Here is a 20007-nt window from a genome sequence, read left to right as displayed (position 1 = left end):
AAGAGAAGAAAGACGAAGTTTGCCTCGGGCAGGCAGTGTGGGACCCTTGGCTGGGGTGCGTGCGGCTGGGTACCAAGCCCGCCCTCTGCTCGCCACGGCTCTATTTCCCGCCGGAGCCGGCGCCTGAGCGCCTGGTCCCCGCGCTGCACCCGGCGCCGGTCTGGAGATAGCCCTTGGCTGTGGGCGGCGGGAGTCCCCCAGAAAGTGCGCCTTTTCACCGCCGGGACTCGGCTGCTGGGGAGCGAGCGCGCCGAGAGCGCACAGCGTGGACTCCGCTGGGGCCCGGGCGGGGGTACCCACCTGAGCCTGCTCCCCCAGGCCTCGGGTTCGAAGCCTCTCCAGTGGCCGAGAAGAGTTTAGGATTTGAGCGACAGCAGTTCCGTTAAGGAAGGAGTTTCTGAAACTCCCGGGGAAGCGAAGTCCCGGTGCTTAGAAAATACCCGAGCCTACGGTGGGCTTTCCCAACTTGTTCTTTGCCTTCTGTTCTTTTTCCTGCCCCTCTCCTCCCGCCACTCTAGTCCCAATCCTAGTAAACAGCTTAAGGTCTAGGATACTAGCTACGTCAATCCATCTTTCTTCTTCCCTCTCACAAACTTCCAGACAAGAAAATTACAAATAAACCCCAGGAGTGGTTAATGCGGGTGCATTCAGGCTCTCCCATCCCAACAAATACACCGTCGCCACAGCCGCCGCCGCCACCACCACCACCACTACCACCCACTCCATCCCTCCCACCTCCGGGTAGGGGAGGGACTGGCAACCTGATCTCCAGGCTCCTGCTCCGAATGTTTCCCCATCAATAATGTTGATACCATCGATGTGCCTCCACCCCCACCCCCGGGGCGCCGCGGCCGCCTTTTCGCCGGTTTTTGCTTGTCATAAGAAAACGAAACCTCCTCTTCTGCCCTCCTCGCCTCCGCCAGGGGCCAGTGGGGCCTGGGGCCGGGGGCTGAGGAAGCAGGGGCGCGGGCAGGGCGCATGGGGGCATCCTTCAGTTCAAGAGTAGAGTGCCCACTAGCGCCGGTGAAAGAGGAGGGTCCCTGGCCCAGGCCAGGCCTCATTCCAGGTTCCATCCCAAACCTGGGATCAGACTGGTCCAGAATAGGATATTTTTGCGGGTAGAAGAACCAGGCCTCAGAAAGGGGAGGCTCAGCACCCTCTCCCCTTCCCAGGATCAGGGATGGAGCCGAGAGCTCGGAAACCCCTCCGCCAGGAAGTCAGTTCTAGCTCGCAGCCTTGGGGCACAGCCCTTCGGCCCGCCAACCCACCAACGACGCTCTAGGTCTTAGGAAAACTGAGAGGACGTATTGGTAGAAACACGGGCATCAAGCCCCCAAAATGTGACTTCGCTCAACTGGCCAAGAGCCTTCCCCGGGTGCGGTTCTTGTTACCCATGAGGTCATGACCCTGGCGCAGCAGCTGCCTCACTTCGGGCCACCCCACTCCCTTGCGTGGATCAGTCCCTAAGAGGCCGGCGCTCTCGCGGAAACTGCGAGTCCGAGCCCTATCACCCGGACGCCTCCAGCAGCTGCTCCGCCCAAGGCTGGGACGGCGCGACCCCCCGGTAGAGCGCGCAGGTCTCTTGGGTGAGCCAGGCGCGGGGATGGGCTCCAGCTGTGGCACCTCGCTCGCACTCGCTGCCGTCTTTCCACCCGCTCAAAAGTAAAAATCAACCCCCACTCTGTCTCCGTTTTTATTAATTTAATTATTTCTTTGCCTCGCGGCACACGAAGCCTCACCCGAGCCCTGACATCGCGGCGCCCGCGTCAGCGAACCACGGAACTTGGGCCCGAGACAATGGCCCGTAATTGATGTACTGCCATCAACAATAAAGACCAATTCTCCTCTCCCCGCCATTCTGACCATCCCCCCTCCTCCCATCCCCCCTCCTCCACCTCCCCTCTCCCCTCTCCAGGCCACAGAGGGAAAGAAAACAAACAAGAAATTAGCGGGGGACGCTGCGCTCAGAGCCAGACGCCCGCCTCCACGCCGTCGAGGACGAAAAAGAACGAAAAAAGTTATTAAAGTTTGGATCCCCCAATTAATTCGTCTCTGCTCCCCTATTTTAAATTAAACATTGCAAAGCTGCTTTTGCGTGTTGCATTTCCTTTGGTTGGTTGTTTTGGTGCTTTGGGGGGAGGGAAATCTTTTTTTTCCCCTTAATCTTAATCACACATAAAGCAAGGAACGAACTCGTGTGAAGCTATTCCCGCGAGCTTCCCGCAGCGCACGCGGCGCGCACCGGGAAGCAGGGTTTGCGGGATCGCCAGCTCGGCTCGGTTCTCGGCAGCACGCGGTGCCCGGAGGCCCGGACTTTCAAGCAGCCAAGATTGTTGGAGACAGATGCGGGCGGCTCCAAACGCGGGCATAGTTGGAGAAACGAGTGTGCAAGTGCATACGGACGCGTTCGTGTACCTAGGAGAGTGCGAGTTGGGGTGTTTGCGAGGACCACAGTTTGCGAGGTGGGAGGTGGGTGCGGGATTTACACGTGCTCCTGTACACTTTCCCGGGGGTCTGGGGGAAGCGAGCCGCTCGCACCCCGGGAGCACGCAGATCCATCTTTGCCGAGAGATCTCTTTAAATATTCAGTGAGAAATAATGGCATTTGAAGCACCACCTATGGAAACATTATTATCTTCATTCTTCAACATCAGCCCCACTGATAGCTTCGTTTGTCTTTTTATCAAAATCTACTGTAACCAACAGGACCTGAGGAGAGAGGGAAAGACAGGCGAAGAGGGTGTGTGAATGTGTGTATTAGACACCAACCGAGGGCAGAAAAGAGGAAAAGTAAGAGGGATAAGAGAAAAAGTGAAGAAGGGGCGAAAAAGGAAAAAGGAGGAACGGAGAAGTTACACCAAGAAAAAAAGTCGGCAGGAGAAAAACAGAAACATTCACCCGCACACCAAAGACTTAGATTAAAAAAGACCAAAGAAGCTAAGAGAGAAAGAGCTATTTGGGGGAACGCAGTCAGGGTCCAGAGGACCCGAAGCTCTACGCAGAAGACTGTGCCCACTTCGCGCGAACTGACTATGGTGCTATCCAGACTCAAGGGCGCTCCCGAATTGGGGCGTCCTTATGAGCCTTCTCCTTTCCCGATCGCGAGATAGGGCAGGGATTGTGTATCTGCACCCCCTCCTCCCCCATTACTCAGCCGAAGTTGTTTGTCCTTCGGGCGCAGGACTTCGGAAACCTTGGAGCGAGGAGACCCCGAGGCGCGAGGGGGAAGAGCGAGGCTGAGCCCAGGACTGAGCTCCAGGTTCGCGGGCGCCCGAGCCCAGCGGAGGGAGTGCGGGGCCCGGGCTCCCGATTCCGGGCTCCGGGACGCGGGGAGGGAGGCTGCATCCCAGCCTGGGGGAATGGAGCTACTGCGAAAAGTTTGGGTGCCGCGCTCGGCAAGTGCCGCAGAGGTGGAGGCGAGCTTCCGCGGGGCCAAACAGCTGAGGACAGGGACCCCCGTCACTCACTCCCGGCTCAGCGCGGCCACTCCGTCGCCAGGAGCGCGGCCCCCTCCCCCAGGGCGGGGAGCCTAGGCGAGCCGGAGACTGGCTTTGCCCAGGGCCGGTCCCGGCTGGGCCGCGCCTCCGGTGGCCAGGGGGTTGCAGCGTGCAGGGTAAGCGGCGGCTCGGCCCCTCCCCTCCCCCCGGCTGGAGCTGAACTCGGATCCCAGGCCGGTCCCCGCTCTTCGCCCGCCCAGGGCTCAGCGGCGCCACCGCCGCCGCCGCCTCCCCGCGGAGTGACGCGCCCTGCAGCCAACCGGGGCAGCCGGGGGGGAGGTCCGGGAGGGGTCCTGGGCGGAGCCGGGCCGCCCCTTATCCCACGGGCTCGGGGCTGCTTCTCCCGAAAACTTCAGCCCTAATTGTCCTGGGAATGTCCGAGGTAGAGAAAGGGAGCGAAGGAGCAAGCGAGAGGCTGGAGGATCGGGGCCCTTTGAGGAGGATCGGGGTGGCGGGAGAGCTGCCCCTCCCCCCCCAAAAGCCGCAAACCCATCACGTTCCCAAACCTTTCCTCGGTCCTCTTCTCCGCGCCCCCGCGAGCCCGGGATCCAGGGGATGGAGAACTCGGGGCGAAGGAGCGCCGAGCCAGGCGGCGAGCGGGCAGGAGGCCGGGCCGCGGGCGGGAGGCGGACCGGCGTGGGGCTGGCTCTTCCCCACTCGCTTATTTGTTTTTTATGGGGGTGGGGGTGGGGGTGGGCAGCTTTCTGGTAGCTCTTAAAGAAACGAAGAAACACTCACGAAACGGGACTTCCTTCCCCCAAATCCCGCCACGGGACTCCCTCCCCCCGCGGGCCGGCGCGCCCAGCGCGGGAGTTGGGAAGTTCGCCGCGCGCTCGCAGCCCGGGTCTCCAGCCCCCGCCGCCCGGCCCCACCCCCCACCCGGGGAGGCTTAATTCCGGGGAGGGCATGCTAATTCGGGTCGGCCCAACCCGGGATGGGGGGGCCGAGCGAGGGGGGCGCGCAGGCCCGAGCGCCGGGTGCGCAGAGGCAAGGAGGCCGGCCCCCGGCGGCCGGGCCGCGGAGTCCCGGGCGGTCGCGAAGAGGGTTAACCCAGTGCCGGGCGGCGCGGCGCGCAGAGCCAGCCCCGCGGCCGGCTTATTGGGCCAGCGCTCGGAGAGACAGGGGTCTGCAGCAAATCACGAACTAATTGATTAAGGCGAGCGGGTTTGAATAGCGCTGGCCCGGTGCCAATCGCCTTTCAAAGAGCCCCTCTATGATTAATCGCAATGCATTATTGATAATCATAATTATAGCAGGACACATGCGCGCTGCGCCCGAGGCCGGGGAGCCGGGGAGGGGGCGGGCGGGCCGGCGGGCGGGGGGAGCCGCCGCCGCCGCCGCCGCTCGATTTCCGTAATTTTGAGAAGATTTTTTTTTAGTAATTTTTTATTCTGCCCCAGCTGATGTTTGAGCCAGCATGTCGCGGAGGAAGCAAGCGAAGCCTCAACATTTCCAATCCGACCCCGAAGTGGCCTCGCTCCCCCGGCGAGATGGTGAGTGCTCCGGCCCGCGCCGCGGACACACACACGCACACACGCACTCGCGCTCACACTCACACTCACGCACACCCGGACCCACGCACACGCGGCCGCCCCCGCGGCCGCCCCCGCGCCCACTGCCCCGCCACCGCCGCGTCCCCGCTCGCCTTTCGACTCGGCGTATTTTTTTTTTTCTTTTTAATTTTCCATCTGCCTTTGCTGGCCTTCCCCCTGCCCCAGGGAAAGCAAACACTTCTCCCGGCAGGATCTTTCCGGAGTTGTTGGGTCCTCCTGCGGGGAGGAGAAGGGCAGGCCGGCCTTGCTCCTCCGTCCCGGCCGTTCCGGGGAGCGGAGCCCGGGACCCGCCGAGCCGCGGCCGGGGCCCGGGAGTCGGGCGGGCCGCGGGCGCGGGCAGAGGCCGTCCGCGCGGGGCCCCTCGCGCTCCCCGTGCCGCGCCCGCCGCCCTGGCCCGGCCTCGGCCGCCCCGACCCTGCCGCCTGCGGGAAGGAAGTTTACTTCGCGCGCGATGCTCAACTCCGAGCTGGGGGAGCCCCCTGCGCCGCCCCCCCCACCCCGGTGCTCACGCTCCCCCGGGTCCGCATCGCCGAGTGGGGCGCCTTTGGGGGTTCAGAGCTGCAGGAAGATGGGGACCCGTGTCGGGGCGCCCGCGCCTAACCCGCTGGGCTCGCGGCCCGCGTGGAGAGCGCTCTTCGCTGCTGGTTGCTCCCGAGGCGAGAGTGCGGGCGGACGGGGCCAAGTGTCGGCGTCCGGCCGCACAAGTTTCTCCCCGCATCTCTACCCCGACACACGCACCCCGGCCCCTAGAAATCCTTAGCTTCGGTGTGCGCCCTCTGAGGATCGTGGCACCCCGTACTCCCAGGACTCGGAAGGGTCGTTTTCCGGGGCTGGGGGACTGTCTCGCCAGAGGAGAATCCCCCTGAAAGGGAGGCACTCGCTTTCTCCGATGGAGGCGACGACTGCGGGGTCCCGAAGGGAATGAACAAGTTCAGAACAAAGTTTGTGTGAGGGAACTAAGGCCGAGAGTGGGAGACATCCGCCAGGGAATTTGGGGTACCGGAGGAGGACACTTCGAACCCCTCCTTGTCCCTGAAGGAGTTTCACTTTAGGGGCCTCCGAGCTCCCAGGCCCAGGGCCGGCGGCGACGGAGCGGCGCTGGGGCTCGGTCCCCGGCGGGATGCTCGCCCCTCGGCGGCGGGAGGACGAGGGACAGCCCTGGCGGGGTCTCCGGCGGCTCCGGGTGCCTCTCAGGATGCGCGAGTCCCGGGCGGCGTTCTGGGGTCTGGAGGAGGGAGCTGGACCCCGACAGGGCTCAGAAGCGCGCCCTTGGATGGGTACCTCTGTCCACTAAACTCTGCGGCCGCCCGGGCCCCACGGTCCCCGGGTCCTTCCCTAGAGGCCTGCTTCTCAGTAGGGTCGGGGCTCAGGGACCCGCGCAGAACCCGGCAGAGAAGCGAATGGACCCCCTCCCTTCACCCCGGCCGTCGGGAAAGCGGATTCCTGGCGTGGGGTCCCTGTAAGAAATTGGGGAGAACTGAGACCGGTTAAGGAAATTGTTTACAGTACCTGCCCCCACACCCCCATCCCAGTGCTTTCTCAAGCTTCAAGCCTTACCTAGAGTCTCTGGGATTTCTCAGTCCGCTGGGAAGAGCCCCTGAACCCCGCTTTCCACCCCAGGCGAAACCCAGTCCGCGAGGGAAATGGAGGTGAAATTACCCAAGGCCGCTGCCACCACTCCGAGTATGTTTCCGGGTTTTCTCAGCTGGTTCTTCTGCTTCTCGCCCCCACACCCATCTTTCCTGAAGTTTCTGGTGATACCATCCGCACCGTGATACTGTTAAAGTTAACAATTTGTATAGGAAAAACTAAAGGGAGGAGAAGAAAGAGGTTTTTAGTCTTTCTTGTAAATTTGTGCTGATTTTATACATTTTCAAAAAAAAAAAAGACGGGCTTCGCGGAAAAATGATCTTTGCGTTTCTCCTGTCGCCTTCTGAATCCAGAATTTTTAATAGTTGAGGCTTCTCATAAAGCGATAGCATAAAAGGAATTCACTACCTCTTACCACTATTATTTATTAGGACTTTTTTTAAAGTTTATTTGAGCTTTGTGGTAAGTTAATTAAGTAACTGAATCAAGTTTCCTTTCTTTCTTTTTTCTTTCTTTTGTTTTCTTCTTTCCTTTCTTTCTTTCTTTTTTCCTTCTTTTTTATCCCCCAAAGCCGGTTCATTGTCCTAAGAAGCAGTAAACGGTTTAGGGGCTCCGAGGAGACACTCCCGCCCAGCCCCCTTTCCCACCTCTCCCCACCCCTTCTTTTTCTTCAGTAGTAATGGTTTTACGTTATGACTGTTTTTACATGGTTGAACAATAAGTTTGGGAGAAGCTGCCTAGAGGGTAGATTTTGTAATAGGGTTACAGGATTTAGTATGTTGTAATAATATTAGTACACAACTAATCCTGCTCAGCGTCTGACTTACAGGAGGGCCTTGCACACTCCAGCTCTTTTTATTTGGGAACAGTTGTGAGATAAATGGAACTGAGAGTTCATGACAAAGCTCAAAGTTACCTTTAAAAAGTCACCACCTTTGCTGCAGTGAATTCACCCATCTCCGTTCTCCTCCCCACACAGAGCACGCACTTCAAGGAGTTGTGGGGTTTTTGGTTTTTTGGTTTTTTAAAACATATATAAAGGTTGTTAAATTTTTAGAAGACAAACCGTTACTCAAACAGTGTGGTTATTTTTTCTACTATCTTCAATTGGTCTTAAAATATGGCAAATGGAATCTTGAGCATACCGAGTACGTCTAGTTGGTGCTGTTATATGCTAGCCCTTCCAATTTTATGACTTCTGCCCAGAGTGGGACCTAGGAAGGTTTGTAGACCCCGGTTGCAGAGCCCTGCAGGGGCGGCTCTCAGGCTGCGAGCAGCCGGGGCTTCGGTGCTGCGGGTCACGCCTGTGTGTGTTTGAGTGTGTGTGCGCGTACAAAGAAAGCCTCAGCCATGCTCAGCAGCCACACGGATAACTTCATCGGAACAAGCACAAGAAAACAAGATGATTTGGTCAATCTTAGGATGGTCATATTTTAGTTCTACTTTAGTGCAGCTATAATACCAGAAACACCCTAAAATAAACTTGGGAATTTTTTTGTGTCTTGTAAAACCAAGAGTATGGCAAATATAACTTGTCTCTTAAATGATATTCAACAAGTCTTGAATTACTTGTAGTAAGATGACTGCCGTTGGAAAAATTATTTACTGAGATAAATAATTCCAAGGAAAGGGAATATTAGAATGTAATGATTTTGTATGTGGGGTCTTTACTAGATATGTGGATTTCAGTTGTGTATATGCGCATGTGTTGGGTTTTTCTTCCTTGGGTGGTGTTTTTAAGTTTCCTGTAACTACGTGGATGGGCCACTCAGACTCCATTCATTTATTGAGAAAGTATTTTGGTGCTCAGCTTTTTCAAGGAAAAGATAATATTGGAAGAAAGATAAAAACATCCTGAACTGCAGATGAAACATTGACTTTCATATAAAGTATCATAAAAATTCCTCTTATTTATATTAATAATGAAATTCTATTATTTACCAAAGTAATTTACTCATTGTGAGCAGCTTAATGGCAACACATTGATTTCTGGGCCCAAAAGGTTAGAGAGAACTATAATTAATTGCTCTTTTTGAAAAACCGACACCTGCAAGATAAGGCACTTGGAAAGAATTCGCGTTTAATCAGGCCTATTTCAAGTTTGTGGCATAATGGAAGATTCTGGATGAGAAAATGCAAACTGGGATTTGCTTCGGGCTGCCCATACTTCCTAAAATGTTAAAAACAAACACACAAACAAACCAGCAAAGTGTAGTTGGGCATGAGAGAGTACGTGTGAAGGTGAATTTGTGACACTGGACGTTTTGGGGTTTACTTTACAGCACGTTTCACCTATGGTTTATAGGCACAAGTGCCAATTTATAGGTTATTTTGGGGGGACTTTATTTCATTTCTTTCTACTTTCGCAGGTAGCAAGTTGTCCTTATCACAGTCCTTTAGAAGGCAGAAACCCACATTTTTAATGTGGAGATCTTACTGAGAACATGGGGAAGAAATAGGTAGGATAATAGTTCCCTAAGTTTTTTGAAATTGTGAAAAGCCAAGCTTTACGTAGTAACCAGAACAAATTCCTTTGCAGTCTTAATTCAGGTTTTCTAAGATATATCCTGGTGCAGCTAGCCATATCTTCCAGAATATTCTGAGATTACCAAAACTAAAGTAATTCAGCAGTTTAGCGAAGGACATGGTCAGTTATCCTAAGAACCAACATTCCTATCCCCAAAAGAAAAAAGTTTTGTGTGCCAGGCTTTAGAAAACCCAGAAGTGTCGAGCTGTTTTAACCTTTGTGAGCCTCCTCGCATGAAAGGTGACAAGGTCCAGATCATAATATGTCCTTCAGTATCTTCCCAGTGACCCCCAAATTGAGGCTTGCTAGTCACTTAGCAGGAAGTTAGTAGTTTATTTTAGTTTCACCTTATCAGCTTGGCTTCTTTTCCTAACCTTATTCCCCTGTCACCCTCAGATGCCAGACCCCCAAAGGGGAAGATTGACAGGTAGTTCCCATAGCTCAGTTTTACCCGCAAACAACAGGGATTTAGTTTCTTGTGCCTTTGCCAATGTTTATGTAGTCAAAGTTTAGATCTCGCCTTAAGGAGTCTCTCTTTTACGCGTCACTGGAAGAGGAAAGCCACAAAGAAGTTTTTGAACAAACCCTTGCGACTGGAACCCCATCTAGTGTTCAATCTGATTCATCCATTTTTCCCCTTTCATTGAATGTGTACATTAGGTGGGCTTGGATCACCATTTAAAAGGAGGGTCTTGTCTGTGTTACTTTGTCAGAGATTTCACTTGTATTCTTCCCCCGGAGAATACCCTAATCCTGGCCAGAACACGGAGGCAACTTGAAGGGGGCCAGTAAATTTGTTATTTGGTTGCCTATCACCTAAGGGAAACTTAAGACGTTACAGAAAATAAGCACAGCACATGTTGTGTGTTTGAAATTTCTTTGGAATCTTAAACTGGGCATTCAGATTCAGGCTTTTCCCAGGTCTGTGCAAAGGAAAAGATAAAAGACTAATCAATCAAAAATGTTTGTGATAGCCTTTCTAAATTGGCCTGCGGAAGGGAGCAGCCTGTTACAATTATGGGCTCCAAAATCACAGTCATGGGCAGTTCGATTAAAAATGTGAGTGTGATTTTCAGGTAAGGGGAAGTCAAGTGAGAGATCTTTCCCAAAAGGGAAACTCAATGTGGGAGAATAGAGTTGTTGTTGTTTTGTTTTGTTTTGTTTTTTCCTGGCTGGCTAAACCTTTCTGTGTGGGGCAGCTTTATTTTTGTTTTCTTAGTCGACAGACATACTGGAACTCTTCAATATTTTGCCTTCTATTCTGCAATGTTTGGTTCACATGATGAAAAACTAACAGATTTGAATTGGACATCAAGAACCTAAATAGGTCAACAAGAACTAAAACATCTGAGATTTTAGTATAAATTTGATGGAGCTATAAGATCCCCTCCTCCCCCTCCAAAAAAAACCCTAGAAAATTCCAAATATCTTTTTGTGTGTACATACTTAGAAACCCACTACTTCTTAAATTTTCCTATCTGACCAGGATTACAAAATTGCTTTAATTTGTATGCAAAATACATAGAAAAGGAACTGGAATGTTATTTTCATCATAGTACAGAGAACAAGGCGATTGTATTTACTATAATGGGGTCACCAGTTGCAGTCCTGTGTAACAGATTATTGAGAGAGATACAAGATAGCAGACGGTCAGAAAAATGAACACGAACTTGTGAGTTTATGTGTGTGTATATGTATCTTACTACAACTTAAAATATTCCCTTTGGTACTTAAAGATTCTAACTAGTCCTCATGTTTTATCTTTTGTTTAAAGCTGTTTCATTGGAATTCTGTTCAGAATGCAGATAGATTTAAAGTTAAGAACTATTACAGTGTAGCGACACCTGCTTTTGAAAGAAATCATAATAGATACCAGGATTTTTTTTTTTTTTTTTTTTTGGTGTTCATAAACATCAGGAAATTAAATTAGTTAACTCTACGGTGAGATCAAATGTCAGCTTATTAAAATGTTGTGAAAATCTAAGCTAAAATATGAGCAGCTTTTTAACACAGTCTCTTTCTTAGAAGCAAGCAGGCATTTATTTTTAAGTATCTCTATTTTCTGTCCAGTTAGCGTGAGCCTAAATATAAAAATGTTCAGGTTGAAAAACTTGAAAATTCTCAAGTGAGCCTTGAGGCAGCACAAAGGCAGAATCCGAGCACAGGAAAGTAATGACCAGCTCAGTCCTGTAAAGTAACCTTCTTTTTATTTTCTCTATATATTATGAGAATATCAGATGTTTGCAAGTTATAAAGAATTAAAATGCCCTTTAATCGCCAGCACAGATGTGCTAAATATTTGAAGCAACTACATTGTAATGTGTACAATTGATGAAGTCAGTTTTCTGATTTCCCTTGCTAGTTATTTAGTTCTGAATCTGTCATTATTTGTCTAAGCCCAGCTGACCAAGCAAAACTGTGTTTTAAAGTGGCTTTATGTTTTGATAAATGTGAGCTGGTTGAAAAGTATTTTCCACTGAATGCAGAGCTTAATAGAACATGCTGACATAATAGTTTTAATGCATTTTGTTGAAAATGTGTGAACAAACAGAATAGCTTTTGTTCCTTCATAATTGGCTGTAAAAGTAGATGGAAACATAACCATTACATATGGAAATGTGCAAAGAGAAAGAAATAACATTTCTGTTGAATATATTAGGAATTGCATTTCCTAGTTTAAAATAAGCATCTGAAATGGATGCATCATTTAAAATTGGTTGTCAAAATAAGAAGCTTTAAACAGAATTTTTGTCACATTATTTTTGTCCCAAGTTAAGCAGCATAACTTTAGTGAATTTCGTTTAATATTTTGTTTGTCTTATTTTAAGGCAGGGAGAGAGACAGAAACTGCTTAAAACAGCACCTTGAATGTGCATAGGAATCCCGTGCCGGTGGGATGATTAAACATTAAATTAAAACTGAATCATTACTGGTATTTTCTGCTACAACTAAGATTTGTTGGGTATTGTTAATGCGTTTTGCACTATACCCTTGTGGAGACTAGAAGATGAGTATTAGGAAAGCTAGCCTGTTAAGTTTAACTTAGCTACTCACAGAACACTCCCAGTGAGTAAAATGGGCATCATTCGCCATAGTTGACCAGCGCGCCTCATCACCTTCGGTTTCGCTCAAGGCAAATACAGTTAAGGAATTTTCAGAAGTTAGGATTTAGGGATTAATTATATTTTCTGACATGCAGAAATACTCAGGCTTTTTTTGATGTTCACCACAAAAAGGCAAACGGCAGGCTCTCTCGAATTGACTCTAAGTTGACTGAAAAGGTAGCATTTTGATTTTGCGTTTATTCATATCTGCAATTAGTTTTTTTCTTTTTTTTCCTGCAAGTTTTCTGGGAGATTCAATTTGGAAGTCATGGAAACTAACTATTATCTGATTCAGTTCTGCAGAGAAGCATGCAGGGAGGTAATCCTTGAATTAAACAGTTTTTTTTTTCACAGCCTTCGGAGATGACCACACACCATTTGTACAACAGAAGTTGGTGTTCCCCATGCTGGGCAAACAATGGGACGCCATCCTGTCTTTGAATAGGATGTTAGCTTGGAGTTGGAGATTTTTATGTTTAATTTACAAATGGATCTTAGTGAGAAGAAATCTGAGCAACCAGTGGAAACAAACATGAAATAAAGGGATTTTTATAATGAAAGGTTCAGGACAATCTGTTAAACAATTGATAACAGTTAAGAGCAAACTGTTTCTGAAGGCATTCAGACAAGGAGAATTGCAGAGCATTTCCAAACTCGAAACCAAGAATTATTTCTTCACTTCCCCTTAACTGCGCATCCTTCTTGAAGTTGATGTTTAATCAGAAATGTAAATCTCGTGCCAGTTTTTATAGATATAAGGAGCACTTTTGATGAAATATTTAGAGGCGTAAATGTTGCCATTTGGAGCATGGTGGCATATATTCCTTGATTAGTGGAATGGTAGCCAGGGTTGCATTCTTTAATTTTAAAAATAAACATGCCATGGGGTGATATATAGGTGCCAGGCAGGCCTTGTAACGGATTATGATCACTGTGTTTCTCTTCATTGTGTGTGTGTGTGTGCGTGTGTGTGTTGCTTTCTCTTTTGTATTCAGCTGAGTCTGGAGGAGCAGCCTGCAGGGTTTGCTACTGATGTGACTTACAGTGTGTTTGCCGTGGATCAGACTTAGCTCAGGTTCTGGGTAGGGGCTGGAGGTGATTTTCAAGTTGTCAGTCTTCAGCTTGGTGATATGCATTTTTTTCCCTTCTTGTCAACAACTGATTGGAACCTGAATGACTACAAATTAGTTTAGTGACAGAACAAACTGTCACAGATATCTTTGAATCAGTTGAAAATGAATAAGGTTGACAGAAACTCAAGAGCCTAATAAGTCCTCAGAACAGTTGCTGGGCCCTCTCTGGATGAGTAGACAATAAGGTGGATAAAATATTGGAAATCAATATTTTGCTATGGAATTTCATTATGCACCAATGTCTTCAGTTCATAGTATTTTATATTTTGATGGATTGTCTGAAGGCCATGGCTCTCTGAGATACCAGATTGATAGGAATTCCTCCAACATCCTTAAAATTTAATTAGGAACTTTCTTAGGCAATATTGACTGGTGTTCAGGGGCGATAGTTTTGAGTTTTGCAGGTAGACAGCAATTGATCAACCTCTTTCTCTTTTTTGAAGTCATCGGTGACTGTGTGTGTCCTGGCTCCCTTTCTAACCCTGCGCCTTTTGATGTTTGCAGGAGACACGGAGAAGGGTCAACCGAATCGCACCACTAAGAGCAAGGACGCCCACGTCTGTGGCCGGTGCTGCGCTGAGTTCTTTGAATTATCCGATCTTCTGCTCCACAAGAAGAACTGTACTAAAAATCAATTAGTTTTAATCGTAAATGAAAGTCCAGCCTCCCCACCTGAAACCTTCTCCCCCAGCCCCCCTCCCGATAATCCCAGCGAACAAATGAATGACGCAGTCAACAAAACAGATCCAGTAGACTGCAGCAACCTTTCAGAACACCAAGGACTGGACAGGGACGAGTCCATGGAGGTGGAGGCCCCGGTGGCTAACAAAGGTGGCAGTGGTCCTCTGAGCAGCAGCCACAGCAGTGCCACCCCAGGCTGCAGCAGCAGCTCCTCCACAGGTACCTCAGCGATCACAACCTCTCTACCTCAACTCGGGGACCTGACAACACTGGGCAACTTCTCCGTGATCAACAGCAACGTCATCATCGAGAACCTCCAGAGCACCAAGGTGGCGGTGGCCCAGTTCTCCCAGGAGGCGAGGTGCAGCGGGGCCTCCGGCGGCAAGCTGGCCGTCCCAGCCCTCATGGAGCAGCTCTTGGCCCTGCAGCAGCAGCAGATCCACCAGCTGCAGCTGATCGAACAGATTCGTCACCAAATATTGCTGTTGGCTTCTCAGAATGCAGACTTGCCAACATCTTCTAGTCCTTCTCAAGGTACTTTACGAACATCTGCCAACCCCTTGTCCACACTAAGTTCCCATTTATCTCAGCAGCTGGCAGCAGCAGCTGGATTAGCACAGAGCCTCGCTAGCCAATCTGCCAGCATCAGCGGTGTGAAACAGCTACCCCCCATCCAGCTACCTCAGAGCAGTTCTGGCAACACCATCATTCCACCCAACAGCGGCTCTTCTCCCAATGTTAACATATTGGCGACAGCAGTTACCACCCCGTCCTCAGAAAAAGTGGCTTCGAGCGCTGGTGCCTCCCATGCCAGCAACCCAGCAGTCTCGGCATCCTCCTCACCAGCTTTTGCAATAAGCAGTTTATTAAGTCCTGCATCTAATCCACTTCTACCTCAGCCAGCCCCTGCTAACTCGGTTTTCCCCAGCCCTTTGCCCAACATCGGAACAACTGCGGAGGATTTGAACTCCTTGTCTGCCTTGGCCCAGCAAAGAAAAAGCAAGCCACCAAATGTCACTGCCTTCGAAGTGAAAAGTACTTCGGACGAGGCGTTCTTCAAACACAAGTGCAGGTTCTGTGCGAAGGTCTTCGGAAGCGACAGTGCCTTGCAGATCCACCTGCGTTCCCACACCGGAGAGAGGCCGTTCAAGTGCAACATCTGTGGGAACAGGTTCTCCACTAAGGGGAACCTCAAAGTCCACTTTCAGCGCCACAAAGAGAAATACCCTCATATCCAGATGAACCCCTATCCCGTGCCTGAGCATTTAGACAATATCCCCACAAGTACCGGCATCCCCTATGGCATGTCCATTCCTCCAGAAAAGCCAGTCACCAGCTGGCTAGACACCAAACCGGTCCTGCCCACTCTGACCACTTCCGTCGGCCTTCCATTGCCCCCAACCCTCCCGAGCCTCACGCCCTTCATCAAGACCGAAGAGCCAGCCCCGATCCCCATCAGCCATTCTGCCGCCAGCCCCCCAGGCTCTGTCAAAAGTGACTCCGGGGCCCCAGAGCCAGCCACAAGGAGCCTGGGTGGGCTCCCGGAGGAAGCGGAAGGGCCCACGGTGCCCCCCTCCAGTGGCAAAAGCGAAGAGAGCAGCGTGGTCACCAGCTCAGCGCCGGCAATGAGCAGCAGTGCTCTGAGCTCCCCGGCAGCAGACTGCGGCCCCGGCACTGCCACCACCTTCACCAACCCTCTGTTACCACTCATGTCCGAGCAGTTCAAGGCCAAGTTTCCTTTTGGAGGACTGTTGGACTCAGCCCAGGCATCAGAGACGTCCAAGCTTCAGCAACTGGTAGAAAACATTGACAAGAAGGCCACTGATCCCAATGAGTGTATCATCTGCCACCGGGTCCTCAGTTGTCAGAGCGCCTTGAAGATGCACTACCGGACACACACTGGGGAGAGGCCCTTTAAGTGTAAGATCTGTGGCCGGGCTTTCACCACGAAAGGGAATCTTAAAACCCATTACAGTGTTCATCGTGCTATGCCCCCGCTCAGAGTCCAGCATTCCTGCCCCATCTGCCAGAAGAAGTTCACTAACGCTGTTGTCCTGCAGCAGCACATTCGAATGCATATGGGGGGCCAGATCCCCAATACCCCAGTCCCTGACAGCTACCCTGAGTCCATGGAGTCTGACACGGGCTCCTTTGATGAGAAAAATTTTGATGACTTAGACAACTTCTCCGATGAAAACATGGAGGACTGTCCCGAGGGCAGCATCCCTGATACGCCCAGGTCCGCGGATGCATCCCAAGACAGCCTATCGTCTTCGCCTTTGCCCCTGGAGATGTCAAGCATCGCTGCTTTGGAAAATCAGATGAAGATGATCAATGCCGGCCTGGCAGAGCAGCTGCAGGCCAGCCTGAAGTCGGTGGAGAATGGGTCGGTCGAGGGGGACGTCCTGACCAATGATTCGTCCTCAGTGGGTGGCGATATGGAGAGCCAAAGTGCTGGCAGCCCAGCCATCTCAGAGTCTACCTCTTCCATGCAGGCTCTGTCCCCATCCAACAGCACCCAGGAGTTCCACAAGTCACCCAGCATCGAGGAGAAGCCACAGAGAGCCGTGCCCAGCGAGTTTGCCAACGGTTTGTCTCCCACCCCAGTGAACGGTGGGGCTTTGGATTTGACATCTAGTCACGCAGAGAAAATCATCAAAGAAGATTCTTTGGGGATCCTCTTCCCTTTCAGAGACCGGGGTAAATTTAAAAATACCGCTTGCGACATTTGTGGCAAAACATTTGCTTGTCAGAGTGCCTTGGACATTCACTACAGAAGTCATACCAAAGAGAGACCATTTATTTGCACAGTTTGCAATCGTGGCTTTTCCACAAAGGGTAATTTGAAGCAGCACATGTTGACACATCAGATGCGAGATCTACCATCACAGCTCTTTGAGCCCAGTTCCAACCTTGGCCCCAATCAGAACTCGGCGGTGTTGCCCGCCAACTCTTTGTCATCTCTCATCAAAACAGAGGTCAACGGCTTTGTGCACGTTACTCCTCAGGACAGTAAGGACACCCCCACCAGTCACCTCCCTTCTGGGCCTCTGTCATCCTCTGCCACTTCCCCAGTTCTGCTCCCAGCTCTGCCCAGGAGAACTCCCAAACAGCACTACTGCAACACGTGTGGCAAAACCTTCTCCTCCTCGAGTGCCCTGCAGATTCACGAGAGAACTCACACTGGAGAGAAACCCTTTGCTTGCACTATTTGTGGAAGAGCTTTCACAACAAAAGGCAATCTTAAGGTACCTTTCTCCATCTGTACTCACCCCCCCCCCCAATCAGCCCTCCTCCTTGCCATTGATTATTTGTAATGCATGCTCCTGCAGTCGTCAGCCCAGATAGTCAGGGAGAGCATTCTCACAGGGGAGCCTGCTGCGTGGAGCTGACCACGGAGAAATGTGGGTGCCAGTGCGGGTCAGGATCGTGGCAGGGACCAGGGCAGGCTGCAGCTCACTGAATGTCAGGGTGCATTGAATAATTTGGTACCTAAGCGCAGCAGCGGCCTGTTTCTGTTGTCTCGCTAAGTGCATCAAATGAATTGCTTTACCTAGCAAGTAAGACAGCCCCGCGTTGCCATGGGGTATTGATTAAAGACCTCCGTGTGGCCTGTGGCTGCCCATATCACTTAATAATTACAGTTCTCCTTGGCGTATGCATCTATTTTTCATAACTATGCAGTCCAGCATGGTTTGTTTTTCTAAAAACAGTAACGTCACTGCTCTGCTAATGGGTATTATGATAATTGATTATACAGCATTTCCTACTGATATGTGTTGAAAATAAAGCAAATATGCTCAAGTTCTGGAGCAACAGTTGAGCACTCTTACTGTGTACATTTTTCTGTTGACAGAGTATTTCTCTAGAGATCGCTGCCAGTAATGTGAGATGAATAATTACTTTCTGGCTCTTCTCTCCATGCACGGGCCCTCCAATGGGCAATCAGTGAGGGGTACTTTCTTTCCATCTGAAAAGGACATTTATAGGGTAAAGGGTGTCAGATACAATACTTACCATTGCAATGAGAGTGGACATAACAATTCTAACCCTGAAAGGAGCTATCTGCGACTGACTGGCTTGCTTGAGGCCATTATAAGCTAAATACGGGTAATAAAAAAGAGTAAGTAAGGCATCTTTGCCAGGAAGAAGAGAGGCGGCCCCGGGCTGCAGAGCGAACGTGTTATTACTCGTCCACGGGAGCGGATGGGCCCCTTACCTTTTCCACTGTCTGACACGTAATAAGAATAGACATTTTGGCCACTTGTTCTGTCGAGTGTTGGGATATGAGTTGAGACAGATTCAACTATTAAGCTTCTCCCTCTCTCTCCCTTGCCTTTTTTTTTCTCTCCCTCTCTGCCCCCATCTCAGGTACACATGGGCACTCACATGTGGAATAGCACCCCCGCGCGACGGGGTCGGCGGCTCTCTGTGGACGGCCCCATGACATTTCTAGGAGGCAATCCTGTCAAGTTCCCAGAAATGTTCCAGAAGGATTTGGCAGCAAGGTCAGGAAGTGGAGATCCTTCCAGCTTCTGGAATCAGTATGCGGCGGCACTCTCCAACGGGCTGGCGATGAAGGCCAATGAGATCTCCGTCATTCAGAACGGTGGCGTCCCTCCAATTCCTGGAAGCCTGGGCAGTGGGAGCAGCTCACCTATTAGTGGGCTGACGGGAAATCTGGAGAAGCTCCAGAACTCAGAGCCCAGCGCTCCTCTGGCCGGCCTGGAGAAAATGGCAAGCAGCGAGAACGGAACCAACTTCCGTTTCACCCGCTTCGTGGAGGACAGCAAAGAGATCGTCACGAGTTAGAGCAACTCTGGCTGGAGAAATAGCATTCCTGTTCAGAATGAGACCCACGGTTGCCTCCTACTCCTTGCCCTGTGCCCCCGGCCTCTGGTTCCCCCAGATCTATGAACTACCACATTATGAAGACATTCTTTTGTACCTTGTTCAACTTCTAGAGTTCTAAGAAAGCTTATTTATTAGTGATATAACCTTGCTTTGCAAACAGAATGCAAGCATTAACTTTGGTCTTCTGTATTTTGGACTAATACTAATTGACTAGAGTGCTGTAAGCTTGCTGTAACATTTATGGCAATTGCAAGTTGCCCTGCTAGGCGGTCTTAATCTGGCATTAACTTATTTTCTATATCCAGTTTAATATGAATCTGGTGTTGATGCAATGCCTCAGTGATGCATTAGATCTCTAATAAAGTCTGTATATAAATGTACACTTTGATCCTGCTGGAAAATTTTATCAGCAAACACATTGTCTAATCTTTCGAAACAAATTTAAGGAAAGGACTGAAAGTACAGATTGAGCAGTGTGGTTCTTTGAAAGGTTTGGTTTTTTGATTTTTCGTCTAAACTTCAACCTGCTTTTCTTTTTTTGTAGATTTAACCTTTTCCGTTTGGAACTGCTATTTGTATTGTGCTTTTTCCTTGAGTCGTCCTCAATGTTAATAAGTTTCTGTACAGTAATAAGCACGCAGAATTCTTTAGAGAAAATACAAGTGTTGTTTTGGTAGTTGAAACTGAGACGTAACATTTTGCCTTGTAGGTATATTCACAATAGGAAACGTGTGCTGGAATTTCACAATGCTGCTAAGTATAGCATCTTGAACAACCTTCAGTGGAGAAATGTAGATGCTCTTGTATATACAATAAGAAATATCACTTTCATTAAAATGTACATAGGTTCCTTACAAGAGCAAATGCTTCTTCTTGATCAAGAGAGCAGGTATAGTGTTTGTTTATTTTGTATTAGATATGGAAGAAAAAAATTGGACTGTTACATGCACTTTCTTGGAAAGTTGAAAGGAAGGGGGGGGTCCAATTTCTTTAACATTTAATACTTACTAACAACAGAGATACTGTAATTTTACTCAAGTAATCAAATACATTTTTTTTTGCAACAGA

The 20007-nt window shown here is 50.1% G+C and overlaps 1 protein-coding gene and 1 long non-coding RNA gene across 3 annotated transcripts in view; one reads left to right on the top strand and one right to left on the bottom strand.

Moving 5' to 3' along the window:
• Positions 1-4909, bottom strand: part of LOC139042346 (uncharacterized) — a 27554-nt gene extending 22645 nt beyond the window's left edge. Inside the window, exons 1-2 of the long non-coding RNA XR_011498994.1 lie at positions 4004-4909; positions 762-2709 (exon numbers count right to left, since the gene is read on the bottom strand). This is a non-coding gene — a long non-coding RNA (uncharacterized lncRNA). The remainder of the gene's footprint in view (positions 1-761; positions 2710-4003) is intronic.
• Positions 2703-20007, top strand: SALL1 (spalt like transcription factor 1). 2 transcript variants are annotated; one of them, XM_044761533.2, is made up of 4 exons: positions 2703-3259; positions 4898-4990; positions 13909-17333; positions 18457-20007. In XM_044761533.2, the coding sequence occupies exons 2-4, from the start codon at positions 4915-4917 to the stop codon at positions 18895-18897; spliced, it is 3942 nt and encodes a 1313-aa protein (XP_044617468.1). In that variant the 5' UTR covers positions 2703-3259; positions 4898-4914; the 3' UTR covers positions 18898-20007. The 2 variants fall into 2 exon arrangements, with proteins under 2 accessions (XP_044617468.1, XP_070356514.1); XM_070500413.1 differs by lacking the exon at positions 2703-3259 and adding an exon at positions 3303-3879.

The sequence above is a fragment of the Equus asinus genome, chromosome 28 (assembly GCF_041296235.1).
Source record: "Equus asinus isolate D_3611 breed Donkey chromosome 28, EquAss-T2T_v2, whole genome shotgun sequence".
In the NCBI taxonomy this organism is placed as follows: domain Eukaryota; kingdom Metazoa; phylum Chordata; class Mammalia; order Perissodactyla; family Equidae; genus Equus; species Equus asinus.
Note: the sequence above shows the minus strand (reverse complement) of the source record. Positions and strands in the feature narration are given on the sequence as shown.

What these genes read in the sequence shown, in the direction of transcription:
- SALL1 (XM_044761533.2), top strand. Translation starts at nt 4,915, where the DNA reads ATGTCGCGGAGGAAGCAAGCGAAGCCTCAACATTTCCAATCCGACCCC. An exon ending in CTCGCTCCCCCGGCGAGATG is followed by an intron (nt 4,991 to 13,908) that starts GTGAGTGCTCCG and finishes TGATGTTTGCAG; the next exon opens with GAGACACGGAGAAGGGTCAA. An exon ending in CAACAAAAGGCAATCTTAAG is followed by an intron (nt 17,334 to 18,456) that starts GTACCTTTCTCC and finishes CCCCCATCTCAG; the next exon opens with GTACACATGGGCACTCACAT.